The sequence below is a fragment of the Macaca nemestrina genome, chromosome 4 (genome assembly GCF_043159975.1).
Source record: "Macaca nemestrina isolate mMacNem1 chromosome 4, mMacNem.hap1, whole genome shotgun sequence".
NCBI classification, from domain to species: Eukaryota; Metazoa; Chordata; class Mammalia; order Primates; family Cercopithecidae; genus Macaca; species Macaca nemestrina.
In genome coordinates this window covers 152,223,465-152,246,225 of record NC_092128.1, presented here as the reverse complement: position 1 = coordinate 152,246,225, position 22,761 = coordinate 152,223,465, and the positions used below count along the sequence as shown (strand labels likewise).

At 53.2% G+C, this 22,761-nt stretch overlaps 1 protein-coding gene across 10 annotated transcripts in view; it reads left to right on the top strand.

Annotated features, from left to right (window-relative positions):
- Positions 1–22,761, top strand: part of LOC105483388 (sidekick cell adhesion molecule 1) — a 960,109-nt gene that overhangs the window by 830,951 nt on the left and 106,397 nt on the right. For all 10 annotated transcript variants that reach the window (XM_071095418.1, XM_071095417.1, XM_071095416.1 and 7 more), the window contains 4 exons: positions 6,052–6,246; positions 9,683–9,884; positions 18,999–19,102; positions 22,280–22,350. In XM_071095418.1, coding sequence (XP_070951519.1) covers positions 6,052–6,246; positions 9,683–9,884; positions 18,999–19,102; positions 22,280–22,350 — 572 coding nt within the window. The remainder of the gene's footprint in view (positions 1–6,051; positions 6,247–9,682; positions 9,885–18,998; positions 19,103–22,279; positions 22,351–22,761) is intronic.

Below are 22,761 nucleotides of genomic sequence, written 5' to 3'. Positions count from 1 at the left end.
CAGACCGTGGTGTGGCAACCAGGTGATATTATCTTTATTTTAGGGCAAATAATAGGAAGGTACAAATAGAACCCAGAGGCCAAGGAATTTTCTTCCAGTGCCTAGGGAACCAGATCAAAGAGTAAAGAAGAACCCAGATTTCTGCAATTAGCGGGGATGGCGTTGTGCTTTGCAATCTGCATACATTATCTCACGGGGGCTTTGCCAGGCCTGCATCCTAAAGGTCAGGGGAGGGGAGGGCGACCCCACTGCAAACTCCCCCCTTCCTCCTTCGGCCCAGCAGCACTGCCACACAGTGCACTATTAAGCAGTCATTAAAATTCATGCTTCTAACGGGAAAACATGCTTTTGCTATCTTGTGCAGAAATCGCAGAATGAAAAACTCGTATTGAGTGTGGAAATCTGGGTTTGTTGAGTACTCATATGCATAGAAAAATGATTACCAAAGACCAGGCGCGGTGGCTCACACCTGCAATCCCAGCACTTTGGGAGGCCGAGGTGGGTGGATCACCTGAGGTCAGGAGTTCAAGACCAGCCTGACCAACATGGAGAAACCGTGTCTCTACTAAAAATATGAAATTAGCTGGGCGTGGTGGTGGGTGCCTGTAATCCCAGCTACTTGGGACACTGAGGCTGGAGAATCGCTTGAACCCAGGAGGCAGAGGTTGCAGTGAGCCGAGAATGCTCCATTGTACTCCAACCTGGGCAACAAGAGCAAAACAACGTCTCAAAAAAAAAAAAAAAAAGATGAATAGAGGCCAGACACAATGGCTCACACCTGCCATCCCAGCACTTTGGGAGGCTGAGGCAGAAGGATCACTTGAGCCCAGGAGTTCAAGACCAGCCTGGACAACAAAGCGAGACCCCATCTCTATTTTAAATTTTAAAAAATGATTAATAGCAGGAGATGATGAACTAAGAGTCAGGCAGAGGTTAGAACTTGCCCAAGGCCTGGGTCAGGACCCAGGTCTCCTGGCTCCCTACTGCCCAGTCAGGAGCTTCTGAGAGAGAGGCAAGGAACCACACACGAGAAACAGTCCACAAATCCGAGGCAGTGTATCCTTCAAGGCAGGTGAGGTGAGGCCCACGTGGGGCGATGAAGGGGCAAGTGCATAACCATGTAATGGAAGCCTGTGTAGTCTGTGGCATGGCCAAGGGCAAGGCTCACCCTGGAGGACAGAAGAGTCAGGTGGACCCATTGATAGAAAGGAGGGTCTGTAAGCAAATCTCAGACAGCTTGGCAAGAAGAAACCGGTTCCCACATAATCCCCAAATCCTGTGACCCACAGGACGTGCCTTTGAACAACATCTTCATTTCATCTCAGGATTATTATCTCTAGCAATGGAATAATCTGAGCAGAGATAAAACATGGTGAAACAGTAAAGATTAAACAATAATGAAAACACATCTGTAACCATGCCCTGCTCCTGAAAGTAAATAATACCTCATTAATTCAGACATAGTCACTGAAAGGCAATGTGGATTTTGAGCGAGAGGTCTTAATCACACACAACTCTCCAACATATTAAGTAACAAATCAAGGGAACTCAGGTAGGCTGGTGAGATCTGTAGGAATGGCACATTCCGGGCCATCAGGGATGCCAGGTAAGTCCCTCGTTAGTCGCCTATTGGGGCCAGGCCTCCGAGCATCTTCCAGCCGGGGCTTCTCTTCACTCTTAGGGATAGGCATGTTTTTGTTTTTATTTTTGAGATAGAGTCTTGCTCTGTTGCCCGGGCTGGAGTACAGTGGCGCAATCTTGGCTCACTGCAACCTCCACCTCCCGGGTTCAAGTGATTCTCCTGCCTCAGCCTCACAAGCAGCTGGTATTACAGGCACCCACCACCACGCCTGGCTAATTTTTGTATTTTCAGGTAGAAGCGGGGTTTCACCATCTTGGCCAGGCTGGTCTTGAACTCCTGACCTTTTGATCCACCTGCCTCAGCCTCCCAAAGTGCTAGGATTACAGGCGTGAGCCACCGCGCCCGACTGGGATAGGCATGTTTTTTCACACTGTGAAGAAGAAATCTCTTCAGCCACTGTGCAAAATCAGTGAGGTAATCCCACCTCGACAGTGTGGAGGGAGCAGGCTGAAACCCACGCATACATACACGAGTCTGTTTTTAACACAAACTTGATTTCTGCTGCTTTAGGGAGAGATTTGTATCTCTTCATCTCTAGGAACGATATTCAAATGCCTGAAGTTACACCAGGCTGCACTTCATTCTTGATGGTTTTGATTTTGTGTGTGTTGGGTTTTTTTATGTTTTGTTTTCTGTTTTTGCTGGAGAGAGAGTCTGGCTCTGTCACCCAGGCTGGAGTGCAGTGGCACCATCTTGGCTCACTGCAACCTCCGCCTCCCGGGTTCAAGCGATTCTCCTGCCTCAGCCTCCTAAGTAGCTGGGATTCCAAGCGCCCATCACCACGTCAGGCTAATTTTTGTGTTTTTAGTAGAGATGGGGTTTCACCATTTTGGTCAGGCTGGCCTCGAACTCCTGACATTGTAATCTGCCCACCTCAGCCTCCCAAAGTGCTGGGATTACAGGCATGAGCCGCTGCGCCCTGCTGAAGTTTTGTGTTTGTAGTAGAGACAGGGTTTCACCATGTTGGCCAGGGTGGTCTCAAAGTCTTGACCTCAAGTGATCCACCCTCCTCAGCCTCCCAATATGCTGGGATTACAGGCGTGAGTCACTGTGCCTGGCCGTTTTGCACTCTTTACCTGGCACTTTTGCATGATTTTTGAGCCAAGTGAATATTATACATCTCAAGAAATTGTAACAGAATATTGAATATCTTTAGACAAAAGGCAGCTTAAGCCTAGAAGGTCTCCAAGATGAACATTGATTCTGTGGCCAGAGATGCTTTTTCGAGGCAGAACACAGCCGCCAGAGACCTTAGAATTAGGGTCATTCTCCTGGCCCCGAGGAAGCAGGACTCTGTTGGGGAATTTACACTTCATGGGGAAACTCCGGTCCAGGGAGTCCTGGTCTGTGGTCTGCTCAGTGCTGAGCACACGTCGTAGGTAGCCAGTCAGGCATTGCAAAGTTGGGGGTGTCACTCCTCAGGGTCTGGCTGGGGGCTCAGCCATGTCTGTTCTGGGCCCCTGTGCTGCCTCTGGCGGGCACTCACTACCCTGTCCTGTAACTGCAGGGCCTAAGGTGCTGACCCCGCATTGGTGCCTGTAGACAGGTCCTGGGAAGGAGGTTCCATGAAGACTGTGTGAGGAATGATAACTCTGTGTGTGGTCATACCGGCCACTACAGGGCGAGGGACTGCTAGGGAAGGTGTCCTGCCAGCTGGAGGAGGGAGGAGAAGTCGTGACTACGCTTGTTTCGTAATAATATTAAAGCCAGGAGCTGGCTGGGCGCGGTGGCTCAAGCCTGTAATCCCAGCACTTTGGGAGGCGGAGACGGGCGGATCACGAGGTCAGGAGATCGAGACCATCCTGGCTAACACGGTGAAACCCTGTCTCTACTAAAAAATACAAAAAACTAGCCGGGCGAGGCGGCGGGCGCTGAGGCAGGAGAATGGCGTAAACCCAGGAGGCGGAGCTTGCAGTGAGCTGAGATCCGGCCACTGTACTCCAGCCCAGGCGACAGAGCGAGACTCCGTCTTAAATAAATAAATAAATAAATAAATAAATAAATAAATAAAGCCAGGAGCAACCAGGCATGGCTGTGCCAGCCACGTCTTCACCACCGTGAGCCCCCAGAGCCCTCCTGGCACCCCGTGAGGTGTCCTGTCATCTCCTTGCACCATGTAGTCCAGCAAACTGAGGCTCGGAGAGGTGTCATGGCTCATCCACGGTCACACAGCGAATGATTGGCAGAACGGGATTCCAGCCCAGAGGTGCGCCCTCAAAGGCGTGTCCTTCTTCGAGGGGCCCGCTGGCTTCTATTGGAGAGGACGCTTCTGCGTGGTGGGCCCTGGGGTCCGTGGTCCCGAGGAACTGGGGCCTGGCGAGAGGACGCTCTCCCTTTGCTCACGGATCGGCGTCGGTGTTTACTTCCCCCAGGAAGAGTAGGCACCCGCGGGGCTCCATCCCGGCTCCCTCATCACTTTCTCACTGGGGACCCCGCTCCGAGCTTCACGGCCTCGTCCTCATCCTCGTCGTGTGCTTCCTGGCAGGCCTGTAGTCAGGGTCTGGCGTGGGAAGCACTGGAGGGATGCAGCAGGGTCTCTGTCTGGATGTGCCCATCGGTGTAGCCACTGTGGTCACTCCTTCCTTACCGTCAGGGTGCAGGGTGGCCAGGAGCCCCAAAGCCTCAGACTGGGTTTCCATTGTGTGCACACAGCAGACTGCCTGCTCTCACTATGCAGGGGTGGGGGAAACGGGAGGCCTGGGAGAACAGCTGGCCCTCTCCCTACTCTCACTGTGCAGGGGTTGGGAAATGGGAGGCCTGGGGGGAAGAGCTGGGCCTCTCCCAGCTCTCACTACACAGTTGCAGGCGGAAGGGGAGGCCCGGGGGAAGAGCTGGCCACCGTCTGTAGCCTGCCCTCAGTCGGTCAGTGACTGGGAAGGAACAGGGTTCTAGCAGGGACACCCTTGCCGGAGGCCTGAGGCCAGCAGGGCCACATCCAGGAAGTCTTGGGATACCCAGTCCCCAGTGTGGGGAGGATAGCCCGTCCATTGGAGGTGGGACAGTGGCTGTGACGGCCACTCTGGGGACCTAAGTTCAGGGTCCTGCAGACACCTGGGCCTAGAGGTGGTGGTGTCATGGACAGGGCAGGGCTTTTGTCCCTGTCTGTGTGGTGGTGATGACGATGCTGACAGTGATCGGTGATGCCTGAGGCCTGATGCAAGGATGCACTTGAAGTCTGACCTCTGTGTAATTGTTCTCCCACCTCCCAGATGGCGGGCTGGGGAGGGACTCGTTAAACCTCTGGATGAGTGACAAGGCGCAGGAGCTGGCAGCATGCCTGTGAGCTCGGTCGTCCATGAGCCAGAGACCCCAGAGCAGGAAGAGCAGAGAGAGGGAGGGGTTCACCCGGAACAGAGGCTGAAGGCGGGGGGCAGGCAGCGTGGGGTCGCTCAGCAGCTCCTCCCCACAGAGGGTGAGCCCCCAATGCAGAGGCCACTCCATGAAGAGGCAGCACTGGTGAGGCCAGGGTGCGACTCTTCCGCCTATGCATCCTCCCTTGTTTAACACCAATGATTATTAATTTTTTTTGGAAGCCACAGCGCCCCATTATTTCTGGCTTCAATCAGCACAGGAGCTCAGCCGCTGGACCACACGTTGTCTCTGAGCCAGGCAGGGTGCAGACTGAAGCTGCGGAGTTGACAAGGCTCCTCCAGACGCCAGCGGGGGGAGGCCTGGGGTGGCTAGTGGAGACGGGTGGTCGTTAATAAGGAACAGCTGCTCAGCCCCAAGCCCCTCCCAGTTGAGGAACTTAGCAAGCCAGGAACCGTCCCTCAACTAGGAAGCACAGGGGGTTCTGTAAGCAGAGCTGCCCTGGTGGAGCTGCTCAGGAGGGGTGGGGCCACAGAAGGGGCTGGATGGATGTTGCCGGGGTCCCTGGAGGGAGCTGGGGATCAGAGGTGCAGGCAGACAGGGAAGACGAAGGAGGGAAGGAGGAATGGTAGCTGTGGAGCTGCTGTCCTGCCTGGGCAGGTCATGCTGCCATTGGCAAGAATTAAAGGACTTCCTCAGAGAAGGAGTGGGAGAGCCAGACTGTAGGAGGGAGGGAGAGGCAGAGACTGAAAAGGCACAGCCCTCTGCAGCCCCATGGGGAGCAGGGTGGGACCGGGTCCCTGTGGCATGCTCGCCGTGTGCCAGCATCCTCAGGAAAGATGAACCAACGTTCACACCTTGTTCCGGTGAAGGATGGAGCAGGAAACAAGCTCACAGGGAAATCCACGTGGAACCCCACCATTCATCACAGCCCCAAGACCACCCTTCAGTGCACAGGCAGTGACCTCCAGGAATGGGGAAGAGACAGATGGCCTTGCCGGGGTTTCTACTCCAGAGGTCAGCACAGGGTGTGGGCACAGGGCTTCCCTGTGCTGTGGGTGAGTGGCTCAGCAGCTGTCTCCCGTGTCGCCTGCCTGCAGGGTACCAGATTGCCTACCGCCTGGCCAGCAGCAGCCCCCACACCTTCACCACCGTGGAGGTCGGCGCCACAGTGAGGCAGTTCACAGCCACCGACCTGGCCCCGGAGTCTGCATACATCTTCAGGCTGTCTGCCAAGACGAGGCAGGGCTGGGGGGAGCCACTGGAGGCCACAGTCATCACCACTGAGAAGAGAGGTAAGACCTTGGGGGACCCAGGGGTACTGCAGACGTGGCGGGCACCGCTTCCTCAGTCAGGCCTTCTGGAGTCTGTGGGGTACCTGGGAGGCTTCGGCCTTCCCTTCGTAGAAAGAGAAGGGATGTGAGCATTTACAAAGCACCCATTGAGCCGATACGGAGCCGGGCACACTATCAAACAGCATTGCATTCACACGTTCAGCCTCACACCTGCTCTCTCAGACATGTGAGCATTGCATTCACATGTTCAACCTCACACCTGCTCTCTCAGACACATGAGCATTCATTCACACCTTCAGCCTCACACCTGCTCTCAGACACGTGAGCATTGCATTCACACCTTCTGCCTCACACCTGCTCTCTCAGACACGTGAGCATTCATTCACACCTTCAGCCTCACACTGCTCTCTCAGACACATGAGCATTCATTCATACCTTCAGCCTCACACCTGCTCTCTCAGACATGTGAGCATTGCATTCACACCTTCAGCTTCACACCTGCTCTCTCAGACACGTGAGCATTCATTCACACCTTCAGCCTCACACTGCTCTCTCAGACACGTGAGCATTCATTCATACCTTCAGCCTCACACCTGCTCTCTCAGACATGTGAGCATTGCATTCACACCTTCAGCTTCACACCTGCTCTCTCAGACACGTGAGCATTGCATTCACACCTTCTCCCTCACACCTGCTCTCTCAGACATGTGAGCATTCATTCACACCTTCAGCCTCACACCTGCTCTCTCAGACACGTGAGCATTCATTCACACCTTCAACCTCACACCTGCTCTCTCAGACACGTGAGCATTCATTCACATCTTCAGCCTCACACCTGCTGTCTCAGACACGTGAGCATTCATTCACACCTTCAGCCTCACATCTGCTCTCTCAGACATGTGAGACAGTCTCGGGTTTAAGGAGAGCAACGTTGCTCACAGAGTCTGAGTACCTGGGGCAAGGCTGCAGAGTCACCACATTTGAGGGTGAGCTCCCTGAAGGCAGCCCCCAGTCTCTGATGTTAAACCCATGTCCTCTGCTTAGCAGGTGTTCAGTAAGTAAGTTTTCCAAATAGCTGACTTCCTGATGAGAACTGCTGGGGTGAGCAGGGCCCTGCTTCACACACGGGGGCAGGTGCTCTGTGCACTGCACTTGGCCTATCCTCCCTGCAGCCGACGGAGCAGTATGTCATTAACTCCGATTTTTACCAAAGACGAGACGGAGGAAATTGAGAGAGTTTTATTAATTTGCCCAGACACACAACTGCAGAGCTGAGATTTGGATCTGCCCCAACACCGTGAGGCCAACTCTTCCCATGAGTCTGTAGCGGGCGCTCTTCTCAGTGGGCTCCGTGCACGTCCTTGGGCCTTTCAGTGCCCAGGGTTGGTGCCACAGGACCCTCACTTCAGCAGCCCCGGCTCCCACTCCAGGTCCTGACATCGAGGCCAGACCCAGGGACCTTGTGGGAATGAGGACAGGAGGGAGCTTCCAGGCACTGCTGCAGGGACACTTGGAGCACATGGCTGTGGCCAGGCTCCTATTTTTTTTTTTTTTTTTTGAAACAAGGTCTTGCCCTGTTGCCCAGGCTGGAGTGCAGTGATGTGATCATAGGTCACCGCAGCCTGGAATGCCTGGGCTCAAGCCATGCTCCCACCTCTGCCTCCCCAGTAGCTGGGACTACAGGCACACACCACCCAGCTAATTATGTTCTGAAGAGACAGAGTCTTACCATGATACCCATCTTGGCCACCCAAAGTGCTGGCGTTACAGGCATGAGCCACCATATCCAGCTAATTATTTTAATTTTTGTAGAGATGGGGGTCTTACTATGTTGCCCAGGCTGGTCTCCAGCTCCTGGGCTCAAGCGATCCTCCCGCCTCAGCCTCCCAAAGCTCTGGGGTTGCAGGTGTGAGCCCCTGCCTTTTGTCTTTCCATAGCATTCAATGAAAACACATCCCCTCCATCACCACTACCACTATCATTATTATTAATGTTATTAGCTGGAGAGACAAAAGCCCTCAGTCACCACAGACACCCGAGGTGCTTCTGCAATTAAAGCACATGGAAGAGGTTCCCTGTGAAACGGGTGCCCCCATTGCCCTGCTGCCACCCCAGGTATCAGCACTCAAGGCTTCTCAGGAAGATGGTAATGGGTCTCTCAAGCAAACATTTTGACTTCATTCTCTAATGTATTCGTGTGGTTTTATGGTTCATTTATCTTAAGCATTGACTGTGCCCCTCCCATGAGCCAGGCACGTGTGCAGGTGCGTCACAGACATGGTCTCACAGCAGGTCCCCTTATTTCCCCGTGTCCCGCCTCACAGTCCCGCTCCGCGGTCCTGCCCCACTGTCCCACCCCACACTATGCCACCTGATAATCGGGCCCAGAGATTTCGGAGATTTCTCCCCTCCTCCATCCTCGTGGCTCAGGGAGAGGGAATCCAAGAGGCTTGCTAGTTACCACTAAGTCCAAGAGAGCCTTTGAAATGGGATACTCTGGGCCACCTTGTGTGCTCACAGAGGCAAGTGCTGATGAAGTGAGACCGGAGCCCTCCTCCCACACCCGCCACTGCAGGCCAACAATCAATCGCCACTTTACACATGCCACGCATTCTAATCAGAATCAATAATCTTCATGATAAACAATTAAACAATTATTCCTCCCGCTGCGGGGCTTCTCTGCTGAAATCAATGGGGTGCGGAGGCACAGCAGTGGCAGACGATGGGCACTCCAGGCTGGGCCTGGCCCCGGGCACCCCACGTCCCCCATCCAAGCTACTGCAGACACCAGAGGCAGTGACAGCCCAGAGGTGTCCTCACCTACAGCAGTACGGAGTAGACGCCATAGATGCTTTAGGCCCTGGGTGACTGCAAGAAGGAGGGAATTCAGCTTTAAAGGTGGACTGAGCCCAACATCAGAAAAAGAGAGACCAAAGGCACCACAGGGCTTGGAGCAGCCCCCAAGACCCTGTGACCCCAGCAGTCATCACAGACACAGTGCCTGGTGGTCTGGCAGCCTAGGGACCCCTATGTGGCTTTGTTCCTGTCTGTTGGTCTCTACGAGTAGTGCATCCAAAGTCAGCCTTAAGACAGCTGCTTGGCTGGGTGTGGTGGTTCACGCCTATAATCCCAGCACCTTGGGAGGCCAAGGCGGGCGGATCACCAGGTCAAGAGGTTAAGACCATCCTGGCCAACATGGTGAAACCCTGTCTCTACTAAAAATACAAAAATTAGCTGGGTGTGGTGGCACATGCTAGTAGTCCCAGCTACTCAGGAGGCTGAGGCAGGAGAATCCCTTGAACCCGGGAGGCAGAGATTGCAGTGAGCTGAGATCACACCACTGCACTCCAGCCTGGCAACAGAGCGATCTCCTGGGGATCCTCCTTGGGAAGGGCAGCCTCTCACATGTCCCTGGTCTGTCCTCATTTGGTTGCAGAGCGGCCGGCACCCCCCAGAGAGCTCCTGGTACCCCAGGCAGAAGTGACCGCACGCAGCCTCCGGCTCCAGTGGGTCCCGGGCAGCGATGGGGCCTCCCCTATCCGGTACTTCACCGTGCAGGCGCGAGAGCTGCCCCGGGGCGAGTGGCAGACCTACTCCTCATCCATCAGCCACGAGGCCACAGCCTGCATCGTTGACAGGTACTAAGACAGCAGGAGGACCGCCCCCCCAAGGAATGGTGCCCCGGCCGCCTCCAGCCAGCTCCTGTCCAGATACTGGGGAGTCTGTGTGGGCCAAGCAGGCACACCCCTGAGAGCACCGGCCCCCTTTCTTTTTGACACTCCCCATGCTGGGAATCCCAGAACTCCTGGATCCTGGAGCCACCTCCAAGGGTCCACCCCCAGCCCCTTCCTGGAGTCTGATCTTCAGGAAGTTCAAACTTCCTGGGCTGGTTTGAACACCCCAGGACCCAGGGATTGGCGAAGCAGGGGGGTGGGCTAGACGTGTGGGCTGGAGTCCTAGCCCCTCCCAAGGCTGGCAATGGGGAGGGGACCATGTGGAGGAGGGCTGGGCCGGCCTCAGGTGTCCAGGGCTGGAGGGACATTGCGTCCCCTTGCGTTCTCGAAAGCAGCAGGGAGATGGATGGCACCACGAGTGCTGTGCTTCCTTAGTGATGGCTGATGGGGAGACGGGAGGGCATGCCTGGGACAAGACAAGAATCCATCCACTCAGTTATTTACTGGACCTGTGGGCTCAGCGTGGGAGAGGGTTGCACTGACAATAGCAGCGGTGTCCTGTGGGTCCTCCAGGGTCCTCACGACTGCGGTTACAGACTCACCCACTGTTTACAGACAAGGAAACTGCCACAGTCACACAGATGGGCGTCCTAGGGCTTGGAAGCTACCCCAGGAGTCCCGCACCCTCACCATGTGTCCTGCCTGGGCCCTCCTGGGGCCTGTCGGGTTTGCAGGCCCTGCCCGGGCAGGGCCACCTGGGACACCTGCCTTGTGCTTCTCATCGGCCCAGAGTTTGGTCCCTTGTTGCTGAGCTCACACTCCAGGCTGTGGAGTGGGGCTCTTAGAGTGAGTCCCTCCGTGTCCAAGGGCTCTGGAGCCTGCACCAATGCCTAAGAGGGTGGAGGGGATGAGACGGTCGTCTCCAGGCTGGCCGAGCTTCCTCTGTCTCTCAGATGGTCACATAGGTCAGCTCTGCGTCCCTACAGTCACCCAGTGAGGGGAGACCATGATCCCGCTTTACAGAGGAAGACCACAACCAGAAAAGTCGGTCACTTGCCCATAGCCCTCGCCCAGCCTCCGTGTCGCCCAGCCGCCTTCATCTTGGAGGCTGCCCGTCTCAGCCCTGCCTGGCTGAACCTGAATGTAGGGAGGGAGGCAGGTCCCAGGTGAAGCCCCTGGCAGCTCCTCAGAACACCACCCTTGCCCTACTCTGCCCTGGAGGCAAAGTTCAGACTTTGGAGTGAGGGCTGATTGGAGTGTGGGTGTCGCTGGTCCTAGATATAACAACGGGGGTTTCAAAGAGAAGAGAAACATCCAAAACCCCCATCCTTGGCTTGAGGACCAGGCCCATGATGGAGGTGAAGCCCTTGCCCAGGGAGGGGGGGCCCACCGGGCATCTCGGTACAGAGCTGTGAAGCTGGAACTGTGCAGGCTCAGCCTGGCTTCTGTCGCTTGCCGTTGAGTGATCTGGGGCAGGTGACGGGTTCTCAGGCATTTTGAGCTCCCTGGCCTTTGAGTTGCGAGGTTTGAAGATGATGATAAGGCCCTCTGGGCGGTCGTGGCCATGGATGCCACTGTCGCCTTTGCCACCCCCACACGGTTTCCCCAGGAGGCACAGCTGGGTGTCAAACGCAAATCCTGACCAGAGTCTCTGAGCAGCCCAAGAAGGGTCAGCCAAGCTGCGGGAACCCATGGAACCCATGCTGCGGCTCCCAGGCCTCCATTGGAGACCACAGACCAACAAGGAAGCCAGCGCCCCAGTGCACAGCTCCAGCTCTCTGCGGCCCCAAAGGACCCACCCTGGCGCAGTCACCCTCTCCAATCTCATGGTCCAAGCAGCCCTCTGCTCTTCTGAAAATCGAGGCGGAATGGTCCCTGCACACAGGGCTTGTTCGCAGCAGGGCCAGAGCCACTGCCTGGTCTCCCCCGTGCAGGGCACAACATCTGGTGAGGTCCATATGCTGGCAGGTTGGAATTTAGAAAAGTTGTTCCATCCCCACAGCTGTGGTTATGCCCCTCATGTTAGGAAAACGAGGCTGCAGCAGCTCCAGCTTGATGTCCCCTCTGAGGTGTTTTCCCTGGTGTTCTAGTCACTCAGCTTCCAGACAGTTAAAGCTTTGACAGGACTTCACCACCACCACCACCGCCGCCATCCTCATCGCCATCATCATTGCCGGAATCCCCTCATCCTGTCCAGCACCTGTCATTTTCAACACCACTTCCATCTGTCATTTCATACAATGTTCATAACAACTGTGTGAACACACAGACCAGAATTCTCACTATCCCCATTTTACACACACACATGTTGAGGCAGAGATATCTTAAGTAACGCATATGCGGGTGCCTCGACATCTCTAAATGGAAAGGATATTTCCTGAGATTTTTGTGGTTGTCACATTCCGGGAGCCAGAGGTCAAGTCTCCATCGACACAATCCATGTCCTGCAGTTAATTTACAAGGGTCTGCAACATCTGAAAACCCAACACATGTGCATCTGAACACCAAGCTTTCCACAGTCAGTCTCCCCTTAGTAGCCACGTGGCCTTGGAAAAGTCCAACCCTTGGCTGCCTGCTAGGACTCTGACTTCTCGTCTGTGAAAGGCAGCGAACTGGCAGCCCAGAAATAAGGCGATCGGAAGAGTCAGAGTGTCCGCTAGATTCCTGCTGGCATCTCACTTGCCCTTTGAGCGACAGCAACAGAACTCGAGAGGCACAGTTCTCTTCCCTCCGGAGGAAGGCGCTCCTAGTAGCAGATACCATCCTCCCGGAGCCCTGGAATTCTCCTGGCACAGCCCCGAGGGTCAGGGGAGTGTGGCCGGGTGCGCCCAGCCTGACTTAACAAACTACACAAGATGCTTAGCTTAATCGGCAGTGTGTTCACAGATATAAATAACCTCATCCTTTGTGTAACCATCTAAAAGAAGGAAAAAAAAAATCCAACCACTATTCCTGAAGGCTTCTGAAACCAAAAGACTAATTGTGTGCCTGGGACGTCATGCTGGAAAGGAGAGGTCCGTGTTTCAGGACAGACAGTTTAATTTGGTATAGGACAGACCACTGTCAATTTCCTAATGGGCCAGAACTAGGACAAATGCTTCCTCTGCCTATCAATAGAGAGCATGTCACAGGAGAATCCCAGGAAGGCGATATTTTGTACACTGCCACAGTGTAATCTCCCTTCCTGTTTAATAATCCTGACAGCTACATTTTACTTTCACCAGTTGTGTGAAATCTGCAAGTATCCAAAAAACATAAAGAGTTTAACTGTCTCAATTTGGTGACCGTGACTACGTGCAGGGAACATGGGTCTAGACCCCCAGGGAGAGGGGTTGGGTCTGAGACGTGTTCAGGCGTTGCCAGTGTCTGCTTGATGGTTCAAGTGAGATGGGGTAGCCACCCACAGAAATGCAACAGAAAGGAAGAAGAGGGCTCTGAGCCCAGTGTGACTTGGAGGTTTTGGATGTCACTTTAGGACAGAGCAGTGGCCGTGTGGGCTCAGGGGGTGGCTGTGTGTCCGGTAGTGATGGGCTCAGCTCCTCCTCTGAGCTCTCCCATGGGATAGATCAGGGGGTCCAAACAGAAGACAGAAAGGCCCGGATGGAATGAGCATGGAAAACAGCAGGGATTCAATGAATGTCAGCACAACGGCCCTAGCTCCATTCGGGTGACCTCCTTCCTTCCTTCCTTCCTTCCTTCCTTCGTTCCTTCCTTCCTTCCTTCCTTCCTTCCTTCCTTCCTTCCTTCCTTCCTTCCTTCCTTTTTCTTTTTTCTTTTTCCATATAATGTAATTTTTAAAAATACCATTATTTAAGAATCAGATGAACTGAGTGTGGTGGCTCATGCCTGTAATCCCTGCACTTTGGGAGGCTGAGGCAGGAGGATGGATCATGAGGTCAGGAGTTTGAGCCCAGCCTGGCTAACATGGTGAAACACCGTCTCTCTACTAAAAATACAAAAATTAGCCAGACGTGGTGGTGGGCGCCTGTAACCCCAGCTACTCAGGAGGTTGAGACAGGAGAATTGCTCGAACCTGAGCAGCGGAGATTGCAGTGAGCCGAGATCGCGCTACTGCACTCCAGCCGGGGCGAGAGAGTGAGACTTCATCTCAAAAGAAAAAAAAAAAAAAGAATCAGATGAACTTGGCCAAGGCTGGGATACATGAGCTTGATATTCTTTGTGATACAATAGTGAGGTCTAAGTGTTTGTGTTTGGTTGGTTGGTTATTTGTTTTTGTCTGTCACCCGAGCTGGAGTGCAGTAGCTCCATCATCGCTCACTGCAGCCTCCAGCTCCCGGGCTCAACATACCCTCCTGTCTCAGCCTCCTGGGTAGCTAAGACTACGGGCATATGCTGTCATGCCTGGCTAATGTTTAAATTTTTTTTTTTTTTGGAAATAGGGTCTCACTGTGTTGCCCAAGCTGGTCTCAAACTCGTGACCTCAAGTCACGTAGAGAATCAAGTAATTCTCTCACCTCAGCCTCCCAAAGTACTGGGATTACAGGCATGAGCTACCATGCCTGGCCAATAGTGAATTCTTAAGAACATTTTTAGTGCCTTTCAGATAAGCAAATAAAGACAGCAGTGAATCGCTTTAGAAAGATGCTCAGCACTCATCCATTTTATATTAGAACCAATATGAATGAATGAAGCTCCTCCTGTTTAAGACTCTGCATTTAGCTCTGAGGCAGGAACATGGAACTTAAGCTATGTCCTTCCCCGACGCCCATTCCAGAACACTTTGGCTGTGGAGGTCAAGTTTGTGTATATGGTTAGCCATCCGAGGCAGTACGAGTACAAACTGACTTTCTGAATATATTGGTTATTGATTTGGGGTAGCAAGAGTTCTGATAGCAAGTTCAGATAGTGAGGGTCCTGTATTACCCAAATTATTTATTTCCTGAGTTTGAGATGATTAGAAGAAAGAGATTAGATGGCAGATGTTTTCTCAAAAATATCCCTAAATCTATCCAGCTTCTGAGTTTGCACACGGAGATTTGGGAAGTGAGGCATGGGGAATGAGCAAAGGCCTGGGGAGGCACCAGGCAGCGTCGATGGCTTCCTGGGGACGAGTGAGGGCTCCGAGGTGGGGGAGCCAGAGAAAGCTCTTGGGAAGACAGGAAAAAGCACATCACATTTATTCATTGCCTGCTGTGCGCCACGATCCACCTGAGTCCATGAGGATGGGTGATGTGATGTCATTTTCACAACAGCCCTGGAAGCCCGGTGCTGCTATCTCCATGTCCATAGCTGAATACAGCGAGGCTCTGAGACACTGAGTTGCTCCAGCGAGTAATGGCGGAGCCAGCATTGGAATTCTGCCAGGCCCACTGCAAAGCAGAGTTTTGGGCTGGCTTGGAAGCATGAACAGAATGCAGAACTGGGGGCAGTTAGAAGGGTTGTAGGAGGGTGTTCTTGCATCCTGTGTGCGTTTGTTCCTTTATCAAGGAGTCACCAAAGTCCTGCTCTGCCACAGGAGGGAGCATGGCAGGAGCAATGGGGGCAGGGGGCTCATGGATCAGACGTTTAGCCTAGGAGGTAGACCAGTCATCCACAGGAGCAGCGCTGCAGGGAAGTGAAGAGGCAGGTTGGGGTGAGTGCACAGAGGATGCTACCGTCTGGGACCACAGGGCCAGGAGAGGGGATGAAAGCTCTGCCCGCTGCCTGTCTTATTTGGGCAGTGGGACTGCTCCTCCCGTAGGCTGCCGGAGCTGCGTTCTGCCTGGTTTCAGGGCCGAGAGGGTTACCTCCCGCAGATCCGCATTCTGTGTTCCCTGCAGCTCGCAGAGACACTTAATCAATCCTTGTTGAATGAAGTGAGTCCGGCAAAACACAGGCCTCACGCTAGGAACTCTGCTCTCTGTCCTCCTGCGCACCCAACCCCATTTGTCTGGGAGCCAGGCTGATTTGTCCAGCCACCTGACACGTATTTACGGCACACCACGTGCGCCCGACTCAGTGCCAGATCCAGGCAGGACAGTGGAGAAAGAGGGGTTTCAAGGAGCTTGCAGTGTGACTCCAAACCCCCAAATCATAGCAAAGCATGAAGTACTAAACAGTGCAGTGCTGAGTATAATTACAATTCAATGCCAGAGGCCAGTGAGAAAGCAAATACATCAATAAGTAAGCATAATCGTAAATAAATAAATAAGTAAACAAATCATTTCTGCAACATCTACTGTGTGCCAGATGTGACTCTGGTATTTATATGTCCTCATAGGCAACCCCCTCCCCACCCCGAGAAACTTCAACGATGGGGAATAGCGTCCTTATTCAATCCTTCCTCTCACAGATCTGCTGAGCGCCCTCCTGGGTGTTCTTGGCTCTTGGGGTACAGCAGGAAAGGAGGCCGACTCAATCCCTGTCCTCTTGGATGTTGAGTCTTGTAAAGACAGACAGTCATCAAGGAAATGTCACCCATCATGATGCAGAAGATGAAGGGAAGGAACAGGGCACAGGAGACACAGGGCAGGGCCATCTGAGCGAATGCTTACAGATCCACAGGAACAGCTGATCCGTAGCAAGCTTGCACCACATGCCTGACTCTCTGCTGAGTGCCTCACCTGAGTTTAAGCCTCATATCAGTTTCATGATGCCTGTGCTATTATCAGCCCAGATAAGGAAACTGAGGCAAAGTATGCTGTCCAAGGTTAACTGGGAGCTAGAAGCCAGGCAGTTTTAATTTGGGGTCCACGTTCCTAATGCCCACTCTGCTGCCTCCTGGTACAGGAGGAGAAGGAGCCAGTGGGGCTATGGTGGGAGGCGCAGGTGGATGAGGCAGGGAGGTCATGGGAGAAAACACGTGATTATCACCCAGACGAGACAAAATAACTCCTAGGATGCTAGGAACAGAGGGGAGATTGTTTGTTTTAACTTAGCAAAGGCTATCTCCCAGAAATGTGGAGCAAAGGTCATTTTGTGGCCGGACTTCAGAAGCATCTCCATTAAAGCTGGGGCCAAGGCCAGCTGCCTTCTGTGGCTGTTTTTCCAGTTGTGGACGCTGAGTGCAGAGGGGCTGAGATGTGCCTGCGGTCAGGGACTGGGAAGTAGCAAGTCCAGACCAGGTTCTGGAGGGTTGCAGTGGAAAAGCATGCCTTGAGGTGTGAGCTGGTAGAGAAACACTGTCACCTGGTCTTAGGCAGGACGGGGACCTGAAAGCAGGAATAGCATCTGATCATGATTTCCAAAAATGGTTATCAGTTTTCTAAAAAGCAGAATCCTTCCCTTAAGCCAAATATGACCCAGCCCAAATGCATAAACCCGATGGGCATGGAGCTGCTGTTGGCTGATACGGGCCGTGTGGGGCTCTGGACATCAGAGGCTTCAGAGTCCTGGGGGTCCACAGGGTTCCATTTGAAAGGCACTGGTTTACAGATTCCGCTGGGAATGAGGACAGAAGACTGGGTTTCAGGTGATGAGGGCTTCGGCTTAGAGTGATAGTTGAGGAGACTTTTAGACATGAGTAACAGAGGTTGAGAGTCCTGAGGCACCCCGAGTTTTCTGGTCTGGAAACTGAGCCCTCATCTATGAAGAGCCACTGCCCGCCAGGGAGGAGAACAGAGCAGCTTCCTCACTTGCTCATTCGGAAGTGAAATAAAGGGCATCTGAGAGGAACCAGCCAGTGACTGAGTATGCATGGGCTGCAGGGCAGGTCCCTGACTAGCTAGGGCTTCACCAAGATCCCAGCATCATCTGCACAAAAGAGTTTGGCTGAAGTCTAGTCTCAGACATGGCATGGGGCTTGGCACAGGAGACCCATTGCATGTGGAATAGCTGAACGGATGGAAGGAAGGAAGGAAGGAAAAAGGAAATGAAGAAAAGGGAGAGAAAAGGAAGGAGGGAAGGGAGAGAAGGAAGGAGGGAAGGAAAGAAGGAAGGAAGGAAAGTGGGAACGGAGGAAGAAGAGAGAAAGAAGGAATGAGGGGAGGGAGGGAGGAATGAAGAGAGGAAGGAGGGAAGGGAAGAAGAAAGGAAAGGTAGGAAGGAGGAAGGAAGGAAAGGAAGGAGGGAATGGAAGGGAAGAGAAAAGGAAGGAGAGAAGGGAGGTGAAAGGGAGAGAAAGAAGGAGGAAGGAGGGAAGTGAAGAAGGAAGGAAGGAAAGCAGGAAGGGAGGAAGAAGGGAGAAAAGGCAGGAAGGAGGGGAGGGAGGGAGGAAGAAAGGGAGGAAGGAAGGTGAGTGAGCAGATGGAAGTAGGCCTGAAGTGCTAACACCAGAAGGCACCTCAGGCAAGCATTAGTCCCATTAAAATCTCCATCGAAGGGCTGGGGGCATTTTTCACTTGGATGCTTGACAGGATGTGGTCTTTTGTAAAGTGACATGTGACTGTTGCCATTTACTAGTCCTGCAGCAATGGGCCTCCATTTTATCATCCTTGAAATGGGAATAATAATGCCTCCTCTCCCAGAGCTCGCGTGGGTTGAAAGGGGTTGCACTTGCCAAGTGCTTGGCACCATGTCAGCCCCAGTGAATGGTAGGGATGCGGGCCCGGTGGGTCTCTGCCTGCAGCCGGGCAGGAAGTGGACCTTAGAGAGCCCTGCGAGGCTGGGCCTGGCCAGTAAAGAGCTCCAGGAGGACGGAGCGTGGGAATCAGGCGGGAACTCATTTTACGCTCCGGATCAGCACAAGGGCCCAGGGTGTTAGCACTTCCTGAGGAATTCTATGGCTCCCTTGGAGAGCAGTGATGTGCCCACCGGAGTGCCAGGGGTGGCTCCAGTGAGGGGTTGGCAGTGCCTCCCCGAGGAGCCCTGAGCAGAATCTTCCTCCTGGCCAGGACGCCCTGCACTCACTGCCCTCTGTGCGGCTCCTTTCTCCCTGAGGATTTCGACCACCCAGGTGTTCAAAGGCTCCTCCCAGTACAGGTCCAGGGTCCTCTTAAAGCCCCTGCTCACTGCACCTAGGAAGTGATTGAGTCCAACCCAAGAACAGCCTCCTCGCTGACCTGTCTCGGGCCCACACAGGAGGCCAGAGCTCTCAGGGCAGGGGAGGGATTTGCCCCTCCTCCCAGGGCTTCACCAGGAGCACCTGAGGGCAGGACAGGGAGGCAGGGCCCCGCAATCACAGTCTCTTCCACATTGCAGACTGAGGCCCTTCACCTCCTACAAGCTGCGCCTGAAAGCTACCAATGACATTGGAGACAGCGACTTCAGTTCGGAGACAGAGGCGGTGACCACGCTGCAGGATGGTGAGTAACCCAGGGCCCAGACTGTGTTCCTGGCCACTGCCCCTGGAGCCTGAGACACTTAGGCCCCACTTTCGTCTTGAGCCAGGAAGGGGTCACCAGGGAGCGGTGGCAAGCAGTAGAATTCCATTAGTGACAGACAGCTCGGAGGGTTTCCGCACAGCCTGTGGTCATAAATCAAGGTTTCAAGGGCTTCCAAATGGAATGGAAGGCTCTTTGATTGGCTTCCAAAGCCCCTACTATCCATTAGCATCCCAGAAATTGAATAATTGATAGAGTCATTAAAAATAAATGTCAGCGGGTAGCTGGGTTTTAAGAGATTTTCCCAATTTTTCTCATTCACGAGCCGCTCTTTGACAACAGCGCAGGTAAGTGATGGGAAGTGAGGTCTCCTCAGAGCTCCAGGTGGTGTTTTCACCTGCTCCATCCTATCTCGGCGGCGTTGGGCCTGAAGATGGATTGTCATTCTGTGTGGCCCAGGCCTGTGGCGAGCCCAGGAGGCCGCTCTATCAGCCGCGTCCAGCGGTGATCACAGGACGGGTGGGATGGAAAAGAATGGATGGTGGGGAATAGCTCAGCTCCCAGGCCGGAAACCCAGCACTTAGTTCACCCAGCAGCGCTTCATCATCATTCCCGCAGCCTACCCCCAAAGCACTGTCTTTTCCATTTAACGCTCCAGTGGAAGAATTTTCCAATAAACCAATTTCCAACTGGCTCACCCTATGACCTCACATCTTCAATTCTGCTCTCTTGGTGACCTGGAAGTGTGGTTTCTCCCACACAGGCCTCCCTTGGCCTCAGGGACCAGCAGAGGAGTTGAGCAAACCATTCCTGGCTTCTCAGCAACTCACAGAGGCTGTTTTGCTGCAAACCCTGCACTCCCAGCAGAGCAGAACCCGCAAGAGCCTCCGACAGGCGCCAGCTGTGCTCCCAGGAAAAGTGCACCTGCCCCTAGAAAAGCACTGTCTGGCTTCTGTGGCTCCTGCCTCTCGCCCAACTCTTTTGTGAGCGCAAATCCTGGGGGTTTATTGGAGCTGTGGGGAAAGCCAGTGAGGAGGAGAGGAGCCGCCCTGGGTGTATGGGGTGGTCCAGGGCCTTAGTGAACCCTGCTGGGCCCTGAGGAGCTGGGATCAGCCCCAGGAGCTCACTGTCCAAGGGTCCCACGTCCTTGGATTCAACCAACTGTGGATTGAAATGTTCAGAAAATAAGTTAAAAATACAAATTAAAGAAATACAGTGTAACAACTATGTATTTGTTTGGAGAGTATTATGACATTGCACAATTTCTAGATCACTCATAAGGGTGCCTACAATTATAACATTGTAACATTGTTATATAACAGTGTTATAAATTAGAACATGGTAGGAGGACTGATGAGTAACCTAGAAATGGTTTACAGTATTCAGGAGGATGTGTGCAGGTTACATGCAAATACTGCACAGCTTTATTGTAGCAAACCTGGAGGCCCAGGCTACTTGTAACTGGAAAAGCCTTCCCCACTTAAAGTGGGGACCAATGTCACACTAAACCACAAGGGAAAGGCTTTGCAGCAACTAAATTACAAAACAAAAACTATATAAATGCATTCATTTTAACCTTACCTTTAACACAGTTGAGGTAATGTTTGCAACTAAGCACTAAATCTTAGAATAAAGAACAAAAACCCACACGAGCTGATGTCATTGTCATAATCTCTCTGACAGATTGTGTGAGAGCAAAGTGCAACAGCCTCCTTTGCCCTCCAGGGTGGCATCCAAAAGGACCATTTTTGAAAAAAAAAAAATTCAAGGGCCTCTTCAGACTCCGGAGGCTTTTCTTATCCTTTGATATTCAAATCAGGCTTTGATGCACCTATCTTGTCATCGTCTTTCCTGGGATGTGCAGTTTTCTTTTTGCAATGGATTTGCATTGTATTTGTGTTGTATTGTCTTACACTATCTAGAGATTGGCAGGCACAGATTCTCTCCAGGGGTTGGGAAACCCTTGGCATGATAGGGAGAGTCCTCTGAGTATGTGTACAGTTTACTGATGAACAGTTTCTTTTTACAGTGATTTCTATTTCTCTGCACAACCTCACAACTCGAGGACATTGAGAACTCCCTGTAATGGCACTGCTGTGTCACCATGGCTGTCAGGAAGCTGGCTAGAGGGCCCACCATTAAGCTGGAACCACAGGAGATTAACAGGGTTGGAGGGAGACCCATTCCTAAAGCAGAACAGGGACGGTGGAGGTGTGACTGATGCAGGCACTGCCAGGGCTGACGAGGGGGTGCCTCTCAGGTCCAGAGGAAAATCACAGAGCAGGTGACCCTGGGACCCAATCTTGGGTTCCGAGTGGAGAGGCATCTGCTAGATGCACAAGCAGGCCTGTGGGAAGATCCTCATTCCGTTCAGTGAATATGGACTGGATGTAGAATGCATGTCGTGCTTCTGCTGGGCCCCCAGGATCTTACAGCTGGGGAGGGCTAAGAGTTCAGTTCAATATGCCAAGACAGGACCACACAGATTTGGAGGGAGCAGAGGAGGCAGGGAAGAGGGGCACAGAAGATCTCTTGGATGTGGCAGATGACAAGAAGTTTAGTTTGGCCAGAGTGCAGGGCATGGTCATGGGCAGAGGTCAAACCAACCTTGTCCCTCCACAGAGCAGAGCAGAACCATGGCAGATCCCTCTTTACTTTACCCTGCTGTCCCAGCCAGCTGGGACACCAGAAATTGACCCCCTTTCCTGACAGCCCTTTAGCATTTCAAACCAAGTGACCTGGCATGATCATGTGTCCTATTCAGGAAAAGTAGCTCTCACCTAAGTATCTAAAAAAAAAAAAAAAAGATATGTTCCCTGCCTCTCCCAGAAGATCTGAGCGCTGCAGGGAAGGTCTCGAGCCAGAGAGCTCCAGGACAGTGTCTCTGGAGAGGCGGCTCTCAGAATGTCCACCACAGAGAGAGCCCAGTCTGGGTCTGTTTCTCAGGGCCATTGTTAGGGTTGGGTTCCTCCTATCCCGGGCACAGGCTTTGAAGGAGAAGCTCTGGGAAGCCCCAAGGAAGGGCAGGAGAAGGGGACCCCTGGAGAAGGAAGGAGGCAGGGCTCATCAGCCTCCCACACTCCCTGAGGGTGGCCCTGGGAAGGGCGGCAGAACATAACAACCACCCTGATCCCCGCTTTTCTCTCCTGTGTGTTTCAGTTCCAGGAGAGCCCCCGGGATCTGTCTCAGCAACGCCACACACCACGTCCTCTGTCCTGATACAGTGGCAGGTAAGAGCGCGGGGAATCACATGCATTTTGTCAAATGTGTTCTCATTTCCCTGCACATTCAGCCACGATGGCTGCACGTGGACTGCAAGTGGAGCCCTGAGCTAAGCGTTTGAGTGTAGAACCAAGGAGACACCCCCTCAGACTCACAAACGCGAGGGGGAAATGGTGTCAATTATCATCTCAGTGTAATTTCCAAAACATGGGAAGCAGGACTGCGATGCACGCAGAGAGTGAACTTGACTCCCCTTATTCAGGAGGACCGGCAGGATGGGGAGGTCAGTCTGAGAGCGTTGGAGGAACTGGGTATGTCTCGGCATTTCACCGAGGATGTTGGAGCAAGGCTTCTATGTATACACAAATTGGTTATTGCCCTACAGGGCAGTAAAACTGCAACCACTGGAGTTAGCTTTT